The sequence below is a fragment of the Glycine soja genome, chromosome 14 (genome assembly GCF_004193775.1).
Source record: "Glycine soja cultivar W05 chromosome 14, ASM419377v2, whole genome shotgun sequence".
NCBI lineage: Eukaryota > Viridiplantae > Streptophyta > Magnoliopsida > Fabales > Fabaceae > Glycine > Glycine soja.
Genome location: NC_041015.1, coordinates 2,560,631 through 2,578,676, shown reverse-complemented (window position 1 = coordinate 2,578,676; position 18,046 = coordinate 2,560,631). Strand labels below are relative to the sequence as shown.

At 33.9% G+C, this 18,046-nt stretch overlaps 2 protein-coding genes across 4 annotated transcripts; both read left to right on the top strand.

The window, feature by feature from the left end:
* Window positions 1-1,379: 1,379 nt before the first annotated feature.
* LOC114384432 (PH, RCC1 and FYVE domains-containing protein 1-like) lies at window positions 1,380-9,669 on the top strand. Of its 3 annotated transcripts, none has more exons than XM_028344100.1 (10): window positions 1,380-1,884; window positions 2,007-2,058; window positions 2,890-2,976; window positions 3,949-4,038; window positions 4,522-4,602; window positions 4,754-4,948; window positions 5,046-7,178; window positions 7,808-7,954; window positions 8,355-8,743; window positions 9,104-9,669. In XM_028344100.1, the coding sequence occupies exons 1-10, from the start codon at window positions 1,871-1,873 to the stop codon at window positions 9,234-9,236; spliced, it is 3,321 nt and encodes a 1,106-aa protein (XP_028199901.1). In that variant the 5' UTR covers window positions 1,380-1,870; the 3' UTR covers window positions 9,237-9,669. The 3 variants fall into 3 exon arrangements, with proteins under 3 accessions (XP_028199901.1, XP_028199899.1, XP_028199900.1); XM_028344098.1 differs by having other exon boundaries at window positions 2,004-2,058; XM_028344099.1 differs by lacking the exon at window positions 1,380-1,884 and having other exon boundaries at window positions 1,990-2,058.
* Window positions 9,670-15,606: 5,937 nt separating this feature from the next.
* On the top strand, window positions 15,607-17,753 carry LOC114384215 (coumaroyl-CoA:anthocyanidin 3-O-glucoside-6''-O-coumaroyltransferase 1-like). Its single transcript, XM_028343874.1, has 2 exons — window positions 15,607-15,761; window positions 16,195-17,753. The coding sequence occupies exon 2, from the start codon at window positions 16,203-16,205 to the stop codon at window positions 17,622-17,624; it is 1,422 nt and encodes a 473-aa protein (XP_028199675.1). The 5' UTR covers window positions 15,607-15,761; window positions 16,195-16,202; the 3' UTR covers window positions 17,625-17,753.
* Window positions 17,754-18,046: the final 293 nt, after the last annotated feature.

The following is an 18,046-nucleotide window of genomic DNA, read 5'->3' as shown; positions in this document are numbered from 1 at the left end:
ATGTTATTATTGAAACTTCAAATGTTCTTTAACATTTGAATATTTTTATATGAATTAATGTTTAAATATGATTTACAAATTTAATATTTTCTTTCTATATTTCATTCTTATAATTTTTAATTACACGATGCAAAAATGAATTATACTTCCTCTACAAAAATGATATAACTTAATACATGTTGCCTAAAATTTTTAAAAAAATACTAAGAAGGAATGAAATAAATTGATCGATCATTTTTTTAGCATATTATTAAATAATATTAGAATTGTTATTAAAAAAATACTAAAAGATGAATGCAATAATTGATTAAGAATAAAAGAATAAAAATTATAAAAACAGAATTGTGTGCATTTAATAGAACAATAATATATATCTCTAATAGAATGAATAATAAAATAGAATCTATTTACGTAGTAAAATAATATTGATTTTGAATTAATAATTAAATTAAATAATATTATTTAATATTTTAAAAAGAAATAAATATGAGATTATCACAAGACATTTTCTCATAAAATTCAATCTTTTTTTTATAATTAATATATATTAGATTTTTTTTCCTCTTATAGCAAGTATAACCGGGACAGATGAATAATAAATTTAGGAGAGTGCAAGAGAGGTAAGTATAATTTTTTTTAATGAAGAGGTGCAAAAGTAATTGTTGCTAACTTAAAGGAAAACAAACGTAAATATTCATATTTTAAGGCAATTTTTTAATCCAATTTCAATAATTTATATTCTAAAAATAAAATTCTTTAATTTTGTAGTTCTTATTTTCTTCTTAAATTATTTTAATCTATTTTAATTAATTATACATCTTTTATAATTAAAATATTTTTAACTTTAAAAATATTATTGGCATCTCTTAGAAAATATAAAAAATAAAATCATTTTAATATTACAGTCTACTCCATATATAGAAGAAAGGAATAATCCAGAAATAATCTCATCTTTAGTCACCGCCACCCAACCAGGACAAAGCGATTCCGGCATTTTCGGCACTACAATGTAAATAATTCTAAAGCTACCTTTTTTTTGTTCTTCATTTTTTAAATAATTTTACCAGTAATAAATAATAATACTCATAGTATTGACTCAAGTCAACCATGACAAGTTTATCCTTTTTAAAAATATTTATTTATCACTCAAATCTGTCCGTTTCTTTATAAACTTTTTTCCTTATGCCTGTGTTTTTTACATTCTAATCAACCAAAGGAATTTTAGTTTAATCAGATAAAAACCAAATAAATAAATAAAAGCGTAGCGTAGTGGCAAACTCGTAAATTTCGACGACAATTAGGGCGATACCTGTGTCCGTTTCACTTTTCTTAATTTAAAAAAAAAAATAAAAAAGAATTTAGGTTGCTTCTGTTTTGAGCTCTCTCTCACACACTCACTCACTCACTCACTCCTCAGCCATAGAGACGACACTGTGTTTCTTTTTTCATGTTTTTATTTTTATATAATTTCACTCCGCTTTCTCTCTCTAAAACCTCACTTTCTCTCTCTAGCTCCGTTCCTCTCTCCCCTCTGCAACTGATTTTCCAGATCATACTTCCCTAGATTCTCCCATTCCGTTTCTCCGGCACTTCCTCGCCGTGCCGCCGCGAGCTCGCCGACCCCTCGATCACCGGAATCCGCGGAGCATCGCCGCCGTAACCTCGATCGCTTCCTTCCGCCGCAACCTAGCACCTCGAGCCGGTGCCAATCGCTGCTTCGGAGCACGCTCGAGCAGTTCCCGCGCCGCATGAAGCAGCGGGCAGCGCTCTAGTTCGGTGAGTGCGCAACGGAGGTATAATTATGGTGGATTCGCGCGCCGGAGAAGGCTCGGAGCTGTTGGAGCGAGGGTTTGAGTGTGCGAATTGATGAATGGAAGGGTTCGGGTATGAGAACGGATGAATGTGAAAGATTAGTGTTTAGATTTGAGGAGAGTGAAAGTTTCTAATTAGTGCTATTCGTGTTTTTTTTTTTTTTTTTTTTTTTGCGTGATGTCGCGGACTAGTAGAATGGCTTCGGATCTTAGCAGAACCGGTCCTGTGGAAAGAGACATTGAGCAGGTGTATATCTATCTATCTATCTTTGTTTTATCCATTTCTTTGGAAGCTTTTTCTCTGTATTGCTTCGAATTTCATGCTGGAGTACTGTTTGCTTTTAGATTTTGTGTATCTGATTGGTGTGCATGCGCTGTACAGTGGTGGTAATGTTCTTATTTGCTGTTGTTGGGGGCATTGGGAATAGGTATTGGCTTAATTTTGCTTGGAGCTTAAAATTTTGGAGATGTTGATGGAAGTCTAGTTGCAATGAATTTGGTTCGTTAGTTTGACTGCCAGCTAGAATTGTATTATCACCAGGTCAAGCTAGTTTATGATTGGCAGTGAAAAATCTTGGTGATTGTGAGCTGTTGCTTAGGAAATTTTCTTTTAATTAAAATTTACTTAATGAGTTTGTTTATACGTAGTTAAGTATGTGTTGTGACTTCTGAGTGTTGTTAGAAAATTTGGATGCTTTTTTAGTGGACTAAACATTTTAGATATTTGACTATGTGAATATTAGATTAATTTTTTCTTGAATTTATGTTTCACTAATTTGACCATTTGGAGATCTTTCTATTTAATTATCGTTCTCTTTTATGGATTGTTTGGGTGTCAAATACCATGTTTTGCCACAGGAATACAAGGCAAATGCATTATACTGTTACTATTATATTGACTAATTGACAGTATGTTGTTGAATTTTTAGACTTTAGTAGCTGCTCTTGGTGCTTGCCAGTTGAATGTTATCCATGAACTGTGCTTATTTATTGATTCCTATAATATGTTATAAGTTTTCTTTTATCTTCAGATGTGTTATATATGCTGGCTGAAGTCTTTTATTGATCTTATTGACAGGCCATTACTGCTTTAAAGAAAGGGGCCTGCTTGCTCAAGTATGGAAGAAGGGGAACACCCAAGTTTTGCCCCTTTCGTCTTTCCAATGTGAGTTTTGTACTCTTTATCTGTAGATTCAAATTAATCCTTGTTAAAGTGTGTGTGTGTTTTAAATACTTGTATTTGGCATTAATAACTTTGTCCCCATATAGTTTCAAAACCAAGCTCAAACCCTTGATCTTTCTACATTTTATTTTGTATTCATTTATTCTTAAATAGTGGTGAAAATATTTCTTTTAATGGATAGTAGGGTAGGGGACCTTGAAGTTGAATGACATAGTGTGGAAGAGAGGAGCAAAAATGTGAAGTACTTGCCAAACAATTAAACTGTGAAAATTAAGAGATCTAAAATCTTCATGGTCTACTAGAAAAATTACAAATATTACAGAGAGATTAATCAATTGCTTAACATCAATTAGGTTTGCCTTAAGATTAGGTTTTCAAAAGTGTTTGCAGTAACAACATATTGAAAATGTGATAAAGTCACGATAATTATGGCATTGAGCTTAACATGAATTTTCAGCAACAAATTGAAAATGTGAAAACTTGATTTTGCTTTTAGTAAACCATTGTAAGTGGGAAGCCCTGACTAGTTTACAGGGAAAATTTACTAGTGTATGGTTGGATACAACTCTCCCACCTGAGAATGATTTAATCTGCTTAAGACACCCATTGTGCGAATATTAAAAAATGGGAAACTTGCCTCTGAAAAACTTGCCAAATCTTGTTAAAGCAAGCATTCTTCTAATCCACATATCTAGAATGTATATTTGAAGGTAAGCATGCATGCTACCTTATTATTGACCACCACACCATATCAAACACTTTTGTATTTGGTTATGATTATGCATGCCATTTATGGAATCAGTTTCATGTCATTTCATGGTTTGAAAGCCATTTGATTATCTTATTGTTTCCCTAATCTTGCTTCTGGTTTATTTTTATTATTTTCATATAAAGTTTGTTTTTAGATGTTTTCCAGTTGCCAAAAAATAAGATTTGGTTTCTCTTCTTTTTCAGGATGAATCTGTTTTGATATGGTTCTCAGGGAAAGAAGAGAAGCACCTTAAACTGAGTCATGTCTCTAGAATTATATCTGGGCAACGCACAGTAAGTTTTAGATTGACAGTGCAAAGTCACGATACTGTTTTGCTTCTTCAGATTTAGCCAACAGTGCCTTATCATGTTGAGATAATTAGTTATGACAGTTCTGTTAAATTTGATGTTTGTATGACTAATACAGTTTGTGTCACCTTTCTCTATATGCACTTGTGATGTGAGTGTGACCACCGTGTGCTGGAAGTCAAGATATGTAAACATCATTTATTTCATTATCCATCTACAGTAAAAGGATTTGTTTCTTTAGTATTATGAATAGTTTACAATATGCTTGTTTGTGGTAACTATTTGATTATGTTTTGCTTTGAGAAACATGATGTTGTGTGCTGTTTCAGTGTCCTAGTCTAATAAGTTGACATTTATCTAAAAAGCCATTATGCATGCTTTCTTGACTTTCAGCATCTACAGTGAATTCATTTTAAGTGATAAGGTTCTCTGTTATGATTGATAAAACATGGCTCCTACTTTTTTCAGCCTATCTTTCAAAGATATCCACGACCTGAGAAAGAATACCAGTCATTTTCTCTTATCTACAATGATAGGTCACTGGACTTGGTATGAATTTTCTTCATTCTTCTTTGGATTTTTTAGCTGCAGTTGGCCCATTGCTTTGCTTGTACAGATGTTATTGATATTGTGAACAGTATCAATGTATTTGTATGCAGAAGTTTAACACAATCTGGTGGTCTGATTCTTTTTCTACTAGATATGCAAGGATAAAGATGAAGCTGAAGTTTGGTTCAGTGGTTTGAAAGCATTAATTTCTCGAAGCCATCACCGGAAGTGGAGAACAGAGTCAAGAAGTGATGGTATTCCATCTGAGGCTAATAGTCCTCGGACATACACAAGAAGAAGTTCTCCCTTGAATTCTCCCTTTGGCAGTAATGAAAGCCTGCAAAAGGTATAAACTTATTCTTTATGTCCTTCTATTTTCTCCCTTTTTCTCTCCATTGCAGTTGAATTTGTTTGTTAAGATAATATTTATTTTTCCTATTCAGGACTGTGGGGATCACCTTCGCCTTCATAGTCCATACGAGAGCCCCCCTAAGAATGGTTTGGATAAAGCATTAGATGTGGTTTTGTATGCTGTCCCTCAGAAGGGTTTCTTCCCTCCAGATTCTGCCAGTGCTTCAGTACATTCTGTGTCATCTGGAGGATCAGACAGTATGCATGGTCACATGAAGACAATGGGTATGGATGCTTTTAGAGTTAGTCTATCAAGTGCTGTTAGCACATCTAGCCAAGGTTCTGGTCGTGATGATGGTGATGCTCTAGGGGATGTTTTCATTTGGGGGGAAGGCACAGGTGATGGTGTTTTGGGTGGTGGGAATCACCGAGTTGGGAGTTGTTTGGGTGCAAAAATGGATTCTCTATTTCCCAAAGCTTTGGAATCTGCAGTAGTTCTTGATGTACAGAATATAGCTTGTGGTGGACGACATGCGGCCCTAGTGACCAAACAAGGTGAAGTTTTCTCCTGGGGGGAAGAATCAGGCGGGAGACTTGGGCACGGTGTTGACTCTGATGTTCTCCATCCAAAGCTTATAGAAGCTCTAAGTAATACAAATATTGAACTTGTAGCTTGTGGGGAATATCATTCATGTGCTGTTACACTTTCTGGTGATCTTTATACATGGGGTAATGGAACATACAATTATGGCCTTCTAGGACATGGAAATCAAGTGAGCCACTGGGTACCAAAAAGAGTAAACGGCCCCTTGGAAGGCATACACGTGTCATATATTTCTTGTGGACCTTGGCACACTGCTGTTGTAACATCTGCTGGTCAATTATTTACTTTTGGTGATGGTACATTTGGTGCTTTAGGTCATGGGGACCGAAAAAGTGTTTCATTACCAAGGGAAGTAGAGTCTCTCAAGGGTCTTCGTACTGTGCGGGCTGCATGTGGTGTTTGGCATACTGCTGCAGTTGTGGAAGTCATGGTTGGAAATTCAAGTTCCAGCAACTGCTCTTCTGTGGACCTGTTTACTTGGGGTGATGGAGACAAAGGTCGACTTGGGCATGTTGATAAGGAAGCAAAACTTGTTCCAACCTGTGTTGCCTTTGTTGAACACAATTTTTGTCAAGTTGCTTGTGGACATAGTCTCACTGTTGCACTTACTACATCTGGCCATGTCTATACAATGGGTAGTCCTGTCTATGGCCAGTTAGGAAATCCTCAAGCTGATGGGAAGCTACCAATCCTTGTTGAAGGGAAATTGTCAGAGAGTTTTGTGGAGGAGATAGCTTGTGGTGCATATCATGTTGCTGTTTTAACTTCAAGGACTGAAGTTTACACTTGGGGTAAGGGTGCAAATGGCCGTTTAGGCCATGGCGATACAGACGATAGAAATACCCCAACATTAGTAGAAGCTCTGAAAGACAAAGATGTCAAAAGTATTGCTTGCGGAACTACTTTCACTGCAGCTATTTGTTTGCATAAGTGGGTATCTGGTGTTGACCAGTCTATGTGTTCAGGCTGTCGCATGCCATTTAATTTCAAAAGAAAACGCCACAATTGTTATAATTGTGGACTTGTTTTTTGTCATTCATGTAGCAGTAAGAAGTCTCTCAAGGCTTCAATGGCACCAAACCCCAACAAACCTTATCGTGTCTGTGATAATTGTCTTAATAAACTTAGGAAAACTGTAGAAACTGATGCTTCATCTCATTCTTCTGTGAGCAGAAGAGGAAGTGTCAATCAGGGGCCTCTGGAGTTAATTGATAAGGATGATAAATTGGATTCCAGATCTCGTAATCAACTTGCCAGGTTTTCTTCAATGGAATCCTTCAAACAAGTGGAAAGCAGATCTTCGAAGAAAAACAAGAAATTGGAATTCAACAGCAGCCGTGTCTCCCCTGTTCCAAATGGGGGTTCACAATGGGGAGCATTGAATATTTCTAAATCTTTTAATCCTGTTTTTGGATCGTCGAAGAAATTTTTCTCTGCTTCTGTTCCTGGATCTAGAATTGTTTCCCGAGCAACATCCCCAATATCTAGACGGCCTAGTCCACCTCGTTCAACTACACCAACCCCAACACTTGGAGGTCTTGCATCCCCAAAGATAGTTGTGGATGATGCTAAGAGGACTAACGATAGCCTCAGTCAGGAGGTTATTAAATTAAGATCACAGGTATCTTACTTTATGCATTCGTCAACAGTATTCACTTTCTTGCTGTAAATGGTTAGAATAGAAATTTAACAAAATGGACTCGTATGGTATCATATTTTTTTATTACAACTGGTTATTTTTTATGACGTTAATTTATGTGAATTATTATGTCTGATGAAATGAGCTATAGACACATTGGAAATGAAGGCAAGAAGGGAGTCATATGCTTATTATGCTAGTTTATTCTATTCTGCTTGGATGTAGATAGCAAGATGCATATTCATTGCAAGTCAGTGAGTTGCTCAATTATTTGCTGTATTGTATGATAATAATCTAGAGATGAATTACAAATTAATATCCAGGTCATCATAAAGTTACCATATGTGTGCTAGAAATGAGCTATTTCCATGTAAATTTTAATATATTATTGCAATGCAGAACATGTGGCAAGTCACTGTTGAAGGTAGTCAGGGTTTGTGATTTATACTTCTATCTCATAATAAAATATTAACAATAACAGTGAGTAAATTTTTATTTTGACTGCACTTTTTTCTTTACCATTGTGTTTTGGAGGGTTCAATGCATCAATTTTAAAGAGCTTATCCTGTTAACAATTCATTTTTTTCCTAAGTAGCTTTTTTCCCTTGTAGGTGGAAAACCTGACTCGGAAGGCCCAACTTCAAGAAGTTGAGTTGGAAAGAACAGCTAAACAGCTAAAAGATGCAATAGCAATTGCCGGGGAAGAAACTGCCAAATGTAAAGCAGCAAAGGAAGTAATAAAGTCACTTACTGCCCAGGTAGAAACTTTAATCCCTTAAACTACTTTAACAAATTAGACTATTATAGCCAAAACTCTTAATCATGAAGAAAGCAAAAAAGAGCAAAAAACTTTACATGTCATGGGTGGGGGCCTTTTCTTTTTCTTTTTGAAACAAATCAACTGTTATGTCCAAGAAATTTTTCTTAGCTATAGCATTATAGTCAAGGTTGTCTTAATTACTAATTGACCCTGAAAATAAATAGCAAAGCCATGAAATGTTACACTTAAAGTCAAGCCCGATATCAATTTTATGCCAAACTTAGTGGACTTTTTTTTTTAAATCTTTTAAGCTTATATAGGTATGTTCTAGATTTGTACTCGATGTATCTTAACTAGGCCAACTGATCCAACGTTTATTTGTTACTTGTGCTGAGTAGTTGAAGGACATGGCTGAGAGGTTACCTGTAGGAGCTGCTAGGACTGTGAAATCACCGACTCTTGCTTCTTCTTTTGGTTCCATTCCTTGTTCCAATGATGTTAGCTATGCTTCCACTGATCGGTTAAATATTCAAGCTACAAGCCCAGAGGCAGATTTAACTGGATCAAACTACCAATTACATTCAAATGGATCAAGCACTGTCAGTAGCCGTAGTGCAGGGCACACTAAACAGAGTCAGCCAGATTCAACAAATAGAAATGGGAGCAGAACTAAGGACAGTGAATCCCGTAATGAAACTGAATGGGTTGAACAAGATGAACCTGGTGTATATATCACACTCACCTCCCTTCCGGGAGGTATAATAGATCTTAAGAGAGTTCGCTTCAGGTATGCAATGCTCTGTAGACTTTGTTTCTCTGTCAAACTTACAGAACTTCATCTGTGATATTTGTTAATGGAGAATATGATATACTTCCATAGAAGAAAAAGTAGAATATGACATGGTGTTAGTGCCTTGACAAGAATTATTCCTACGTCAATGACACATTTTGATTCTAATGGCAATTTGGTTGCATGTTCTTATGTTTCATGTCTAGGACAGTTGCATATTTCCTCTATTTGAATTTTGAAAGTAGAAACTAATTTCTCACCCTAATGTTTATAGTTTTGTATCTGGTGGGACAATTCAGATAACTACACACTATTTCACGATTAACAATTTTATAACCTTAATGTTGGTGATTGCAGTCGGAAGCGGTTCAGTGAGAAGCAAGCAGAGCAATGGTGGGCCGAGAATCGTGGAAGAGTCTACGAACAGTACAATGTGTGCATGATTGACAAGTCTTCTGTTGGTGTTGGGAGTGAAGACCTGGCTCATTGACATGACAACCTGTAAATGAGATGTTTTTCAACATTTTGGCTGGGATTAGGGCAAGATTGAACTGATCAATTACATTTGGCTTCCATCTAATATAAAAACGACGAGGGAAGCTTGGGGGGGCGGGGATTGGCATAGTAGGAGAGAGAATAGGGATTGATTGTGATTTTGTAATTCCTCTTCGTTTTCTTCTTTAATTTTCCACTTTAATTTCACTTTCCATTTTTTTTCCCTATATGATGTACTTTGTGTGGGGGTTGAGGGTGAGAAATGTAAATTCTTAGTAGGTTGCAAGCTCTGCTTGAAAGGAGCTGCAGTGTAAATTTCATAAGCGAATGCATGTGCAAATTTTTCTTCTACACGGGATATAAATTCCTTCAGCCATGGGAAAAACGGCTCTAAGTAGTTAAATATACATGGCCCTGCCAATTGCATATTTGTATTCTTTTTTTCCTGCTCTTGCACTTTTAGTAATACGGAGTTGGGGACATATCTAACGACTAACGAGCAGAGACCCTAGCGGCCTGCGCCACTTTATTCATTAATCTTAACACAGTTGCATTTTAATTGATATAGGATTTATTTATATTTTAAATTTCATACTATATGTTAAAGTAAAAAAGTGCTATGAAGCATTAGTTAATTTTTAAATACCTTCGTGTGTTTGGATGGGGTGATTTGATAGGGTAATTTAATTTTTTAAAGATTGATTCTTTGTAAAATATGGGGTTTGGATAAAGAATTTAAGAAGAATTTGAGATTTTAGTATTTTAATAAACTAAAATCTTAGGATTTCAAATTCCTTAAAAAATTAAAGAAATTGAAATTCTTTATGCAGTTCTCGGTATGCTTTGCTTCTCTCACGTTGCACGCATGCTCTCATCGTAAGGCACACTTACGCTCTTTATGTTGTATAGTAGGATCTAATGACTCAGGTTACGCCCTTTTTTGATATCAATACCTATTGGTTTAATGTTTATGGACTATACGATGTTTCTTGGTGATTTTGAATTAAATAGATGAGATTTCTTTGTTTGGATGGATTCGTCTATGTTTTTTCTGAATGCAAGTGGTGTTGTGTGTAAGAATGGTTCTTAGTTGGTGGCCCTGCAGGTACAATGGTTGTAGTATTAAGCCTCCACAAAAGGGTTGGCACCATGAATATGAAATTTCATATTGTTTCATGAAGTTTTGGAATGCTGACAGAACATACCAAAAATTGGTTCTGCCTTTGTTACCCTTTAATGGTCATTGATATTGATCCCAATACATATACATCCAGCATATTCTTTTCTTAGCTATCTACATACAATGTTGCAGTTGAAATTTTACACGCATGTCCAAAATTCAAGTTTGCGATGAAATGTAAAGGTAATAGATGTATGTCCAAATTTCATGTTTGCAACGAGATGTTAAAAAAATATGAATTTATTTGTGATGGGGGTGCCTGATTTTGTAACAAGCAGCCACAAGGGTTTTTGGATCATTGCGGTGTGCTGTAAGGAGGAGAATATACTTTAGGCTGTTTCCACTACTCTATTTGTTGAAGATTTTAAGAGGAAATGAAAAAAAAAATAAAGGGTGCTAAGAAGTTGGGTTTTCTGGAACAAGTGTTGTAGGATTAATTTCATGATATATTTATGATGCTTATTCATATAATGAATAACTTGTCCAGTACTTGCTATTTCAATTCAGGATACCAATTTGATCATTCAACAGATGTTTTCTGTGAGGGTTAAGCAAAAACTTATTTATCTTCACCACGGAATTGTATATGCTTCTGTTTTCTTAAAATTCTCTCATGCCTATGATTTTCTCGTTTACTTTTACCCTTCCAATGAATATGGTCCTTGCACTTGACTTCTTACATAATTTTAATTCTTCCCATTACAGAGTATTATCCTTTGCAGGTCTTTCTCTTCCTCTCGTACAAGGCTTGCTCGTTCTCACAGCTCACTCACTATGCATATTTCAATGGCGTCGACTACCACGTTATTAGCACAGAATTGAGTACAGCGTACAACTGTATAATTTGATTTCATTTAGTACATATAGTACGTATGGGTTGAGTACACAGTATTGATAAAGGAATAAATAAAAGAACAACTTAAATCTTTGAATGATTTTTATCAATTGTTTCTGTTTATTAAATGTTAAATATACATACTTTGAACTTTGGAGAAGCACTGTTTTCCAAATTATTGTCTGCTCAGCTTAAAATCATTGAACATGCTACATGCACACACTGCAGTAGGGATAAGTGCATGGTCGAAGTTGTGTTTTGTGCTTTGAGTTTTCATTTGCGGTTATGGGGTCATTGGCTATAGTTTGGTACTGTATTGTGGTTATGTTGCATGGTAGAAGGGCATGATCTTTTATGTTACTGTTTATGAGATTTTAGAAACACCAAAAAGCTGTATAGGTGGGCTGATAGTTACGTATTTTGTAACTTGTAAGGGGTAGGGGCCGCATAAATATGATATACAAATCATGCCTAGGCTATCTGATAGCTCATGCAGGGCTGATATTGTTTTAATAAAATTCATCTTTGTTCATCAAAAACAAGTGGGAGAAGCATATATATGTGTGGATCATTCATATGATAGTTGATTCTCCATGCCTAGCTTTTTCTGTTAAATATTTATCCACTTGCAAGACATTTTTTATGCTTCTTAATGGTCACATAGCATGGTAATGAAAACAAAAATAGGGAAAATGTTACTTATTAACTAGTATTTACATGACCTTTTCTGATAATTTACATAGTTTAAATTCAGATACTCTTCCCTCTTTCTAGCAGCTTGTGCCTGAATAATATTCTGGTTTGCTCCAAACATTAACCTAGTGTTCACACTGCTTTTGTAACCCAACACAAAATAAAGGGTGTAAAAAGGGAACCCAAAATTGAATTGATTAGTAGGTTGTGAACAAAGTTTGCAATGGTGAGATTACTCAACACAACTCTTGTTGACTTATTGTTCTTTGAATTTCTATTTTCTTTCTTCCAAAAATGATTGTTAGGGGATGAATAGAATAAAATTCCTAGAAGCTTCCTTCCTGCAATCTGAGGAAGATTACTTACTAGGAGTGATAACTTGGTGCATGACTGCTATTAGAGACCATTCAAAAAAATTTACATTGATTTCTCTAGATCGATGCATCATGGATCACAATTCACACCTACACTTTACCCTTCCATGGCGATGACTTCCCTACCTTATTGAGGAACTCCTCTTTTTTTTTTTTATTACAGAAGAAGTGGTTCAAGGAAATTTTGTGTAACCTAACAAAATAAGTAAGTTCTAAAGAGCCAAGACTCTTGGCAGCTTAATAACCCCTTAAAAATGGTTATTCATGATTGGCCTTAATGGCTTATATTTGACAAAATCTAAGCTTATTACCCTAAATCATTGTCCCTAACATTTTCTAAAAGTGTGATAACACGTAGCCATAACGTATAAAACAAATAGCAATTCGAGAAAAGCTAAAAAATTTGATTTCGTAATATCTTAAAATTAAAATATACCATAAAATTTAAGTCATTTTTGGTTTCAATCAATACACTTGAGATGAAACAGTATTATCTTGAGCTGGATTTGTTATTTTTCTTTGTCTTAATTTAAGTTTGTCTTAATTTATGTTAATTTATTAACAAAACTTGTTTGGGTGTATCTTTGAATCTCAAAATTTCTAATTAATTGATCCTCAATATATTTTTTAAAAAAACTTTTACATCATTTTCAAAGTCAAGTCATATAGATTATAAACAAACTTATCTTTATTACCTAACAAAACAAATAGACATTTAAACTTAGAGTCCATCATACCCGAAACATTATGTTAATATACTCAATATATTATTGCGTCTGAATATAATTTAGATTTGAGGTTGTACAAAATTGAGAAAGAAAAAAAAAACCCATGAAATGTCAGAAAGGTTGAGGAATTTTCAAACTTCCCTTCCAAATTTTCCAATGAGTGGACTAGTTGAATGCGAAGAGGCGTAAATGAGAGTCTTTTTTTTTTTAATAAAAACTCTCTATTTCGAAGTTGCTTATGGGTTCAGAATGCCTATTTTGTGTTGTATGTTTGTTCTTTAATTTTTTTTTAATATTTTCAATTTCGATGTTTCAAGTTCTGAAGTATATGTTTATAATTTGTGGTGTTTTACGACTGAGATTTTCATATATTGTTTTAAGTTTAAATATTCAATCAGGAAAAGATGCAATTCTGTGGACCAAAATAGTCCCCTATAATTCTTGTGCACCACATCTCACAACATTAAGCATACTTGTTTATTTTGTATTTTATCAGAAAAATAAACAAGTATAATCATTTTTTAAAAGTATTTATTATTTAGAAATTAACGAAAATATAAAATGGCCTTAAAAAAAAATCCGTACATCATATAATCGTTCACAAGGAAGAAAAAAACACTCCGTGGTAATTGCTTTTTCATTTTTTAAGAAAATAAAAAAAATATATAATAGAAGCTAGTGAAGTGATTTGTGTAAAGATAGTTATAGGGAGAAAATAATAATTTATGAATCTAAATATAAAAATAAAATTAGTATAAAAATGTAATTACTAAAATACTCTATATACAGTTATAGATATAAGAGTTTTAATGCTTATGTAACGGTGTGAACTAATTTTATATTATTATTTAATTACAAATTATAATTTAAATTATTTTAAAAATTAATAAATTTATACATACATGATAGTTTTCAATATTGTATAAACTTTTTTTACTGTACATAATAACCATGCAAACAATTTCGAACACAGTCTAGTCTGTATTTATTTTCCCTTTTCATAGTTTTAAGTTGTTACTGGGGGCTTTATATGGCATCAAATTATATGGAGAAGGATAAATAAATTGAATGACAAATAACATTTGAACGTGAGAGTGATCCAAGTTTTATAATGTGAAATAGCCATAAAAAGCAGAACTTTATTCATTAATCAGTGATCGTCCGGTGGTTAGTAAATCTGGCTTTCATCCATTTTTATTTTTATTTTTATTTTTTTGTCTATCTTGCAAGTTTTTTATTTTTTAATGTCAATACATTTTTCCGGGTGCTTACATAAAATAAATAATAAAAGTATTAATTTGAACAAGTCCAATCCTTATTTCTTATATTCAAAGATTTACAAAATTTATCAGGGTCAATACATTTTTCCGGGTGCTTACATAAAATAAATAATAAAAGTATTAATTTGAACAAGTCCAATCCTTATTTCTTATATTCAAAGATTTACAAAATTTATCAGGGGCAAGTACATAAAAAAAAATTCTATGGTATAAGGTTTGGATCGAGAGAGGTATGAGTATGAAATACATCACTTGATGTCACACGCAAACGATGATTCCAAGCTAATTAAACGGTGAAATATGGTGATATTTAGATTGCATTGTGTATACAAATTGCTACAATATAATTAACCTTACACAATAAATCTACTATTCTGGGAAAAAAATTAATCTCTTTATTTCACTATTCTTGCAATTATTACTTCAATTATGGAGCCATTTTTTGGCAGCAAGCAACTTTATACAAGTGGCCAATTAAGCTAGTTTAGATCTTTGATCGACTTGTCTTTTGGAAGATTCATGGTGCGGAATACTGTAATGGACATGGCTTTGAACACGTTCATTTCCATAACTGAACATGTATGTACATATTTTCATTTGTTTTGAAATTATATTTTTAATAAAATAAAATTTTGTAAGAGGTCTTATTTATTTTAGATTAAGTGAAAATTTCACAAATTTAAATAAACTTATTATAGTATACCAATTAAAATTGTAGTGAAAATATTAATAATAAAAAAGACTATTTTGAAGGGGGGATTAGTATATTTTTGTTCTTGTTTAGTATATTTTGATTAATAACTTTAATAATGGTGTTGCAATTATATTTTAACTAAGCTAATATAACTAAGATAAATTACATTATTAATTTTGGGAAATATTAAATATTTAAAATGTTATTTTATGAAAATTTAGGAAATATTTTAATGTGTGAGAAAATAATTAGTTAGATGATTAAATCAAGATAAATATTGGTTAAGGAAATAAAAATAATTTTTTATTAAAATACATAAAGTTGTGCAGTACTATAAATTTTATAATAAATATTTATATTTTTCCTTTTAATTTCTTAACTAATAACTAACAATTCTCTTAAATTAAATAACTAGGTGCTAAAAGCTGTATTTAATTTGGGTTAGATGGTATCCGACGGTTGACAGCGTTTGAGCATTCTTAATCGCTAGATTAAGCTGCGTGGGGAGCTTCAATTTACTACTCTTGTAGTATATTATATATGCTTCTTCACCAAACGTTTTTTATCTTCTGAATAAATAAACAAACGTTTTTTTTTTTTTTCTCTTTTATCAGCCTTGCTCAAAATTCTATTCCTTCTTCCTTTCCCTCAAAGCTCAAACTCCAAAAACGCTACCCCTCTTGTTGTACAGTACGAGGAGAAAGTCTTCGAGTTTTTAGGGTTCGAAAAATCCAAGGTATGTTTGTTGGAAGTTAGGCCTCATTATATTGTGCTTGCATTTATATGTTGTTTGAAATTTGGGATTATTGGGGAATGAACTAGATTAATGTTTTGTTTGATGATTGTTCCGTCATCTTGCTTTGACATTGCCATTGGGTTAAATTTTCTTCTCTTGCTTGTTCTGTGGGCTGTGGTCAATGATGCATGTTTCATCACTGTTTCGGAAAGAAATCGTATAATGAACAATTTGTATGCGTCCTTATATATGCTCTAAAGTAAACTTTTCTTAAAGTTGAGCGTGTGGATCAATTGATGCAGTTTGTTTCAGCCTAATCAGAGGTTTGGAGTTTGAATTCCTGATATATGCAATTACACTAGATAATCTATTGAGAGAGAACTTTATCATCTATAGTACTCTTATCTAATTTGATCAGGATTGTCTTGAGCAGGTGAACAAATGGCAGAGCATAGAGAACATAAGGTTGTTGATAAATCTCAGGTAGCTCCAGCTACAAGTAGAACCATGTCATTTCCTCTATCATTCCTTGACTTGCCTTATGCACGTCTTCTTTATGTGAAACGTTTATTCTTCTATCACTTTCCCCATCCCCCACACATTTTCTATGAAACTTTACTCCCTTCTCTCAAACACAATCTCTCTCTTACCCTTCAACATTTCTTCCCTCTCGCTGGGAATCTCCTGTGTCCACCACAACCTAACAAACCCTTCATTCGCTGCACCGATGATGACTCTGTCACCTTAACCATCGTCGAGTCCAAAGCATATTTCAACCATCTCTCATCCAACCACCCCAAAAATCTAAAAGATTTGGATCACTTAGTTCCCATGTTGACATTCACAACCGTGCATGGTGATGATGATGAGGACACGTATGTTTCGCCATTGGTGGCCTTGCAAGTCACGGTTTTCCCCAACCATGGCCTTTGCATCGCCATAACAAATTCTCACGTGATCATGGATGGAAGGAGTAGCTGTTATTTCATTAAGTATTGGTCAAGCATTTGTAGAAGTGGTGGAGTTGACTTGACAACACCTTGCTTTGATAGGGAAGTGTTCAAGGACACCAAGGGACTTGAGGCCATCTTCTTAAGAGACTACTTTGAAGAGAGGTCAACTTGGAAGGACAAACTCAAACTCATTGGTCAAACTCCTAATCATCATGAGGACTATGTTAAGGCAACAGTTTCCTTTGGAAGAGATGATATTGACGGAATGAAAAGATGGGTGCTGAATCAGTTGGAAAAAAATGATGAATTGATGAAAGCACCCCAATATCTATCAAAGTTCGTGGTTACATGTGGTTTCGTGTGGGCTAGCTGGGTTAAAGCAAAATATAGACATGATGATAATAATGATGAAGATGAACAAGAGATCATGAAAGAGGAGTACTTTCGTTTTGCAGCAGATTGTAGAGATCGCTTTGAGTATCCTATACCAGCAACATACGTTGGAAATTGCTTAACAAGATGTCATGCAATGCTCAAGAGAAAGGAGCTAAAGGGAGAAGGTGGTTTTGTGAAGGCAGTGAAGGGCATTGCAAGGGCAATAACTGATATGAAAACTGAACCTCTTAAAGATGCAGAAAACTGGAAGGAATTAAGTAGGAAGATGTTTGTATTGGGAAGTACAATGCTAGTTGCAGGGTCACCTAAATTTGATGTTTATGGGACTGACTTTGGATTTGGAAAACCTAACAAAGTGGAGATGATGTTACATCCCCGAATATTGTGTGTGACTCTTGCAGAAAGTGGAGACAAAGAAGGAGGGGTAGAGCTTGGCTTGTTATTTACAAGTAGTGGGGAGTTTGAGTATTTTAGTTCCGTCATTGAGCAAGGACTTGCAACATTAAAATCCTAAATGATTGCATCGTTGCATGTGGTCCTTGTTTCCTTTGCTGCTCTCATTACAAACAATATGGAGTATTACTACTTTTTTCATTAAAGTTGGAATAAATATATCTTTCTCTCATCGCATTTTGAGCTTAAATCCGGCATCTACTACTTTGGAATGCAGATGTCGACCAGAGTTATTTTTTAAGTCGAGTTTGAGATCATAATTATTTTGTCTGAAGTTAGCTGAAGCATTTTTTTTTTCAGAAGTTGATTAGGATTTTTTTCGGTCCAGGGGTTATTTTTTGGTCAACATTAACATAGGTTATTTTTTTTGTCAATGTCCACTAAATTTTTTTTACCAATGTTGTTTAATGATATTTTTTAGTCAATATTTGTTTTTTGACTTACATGGCCTAGAATTTTCTTTGATGAATATTAATCACAACT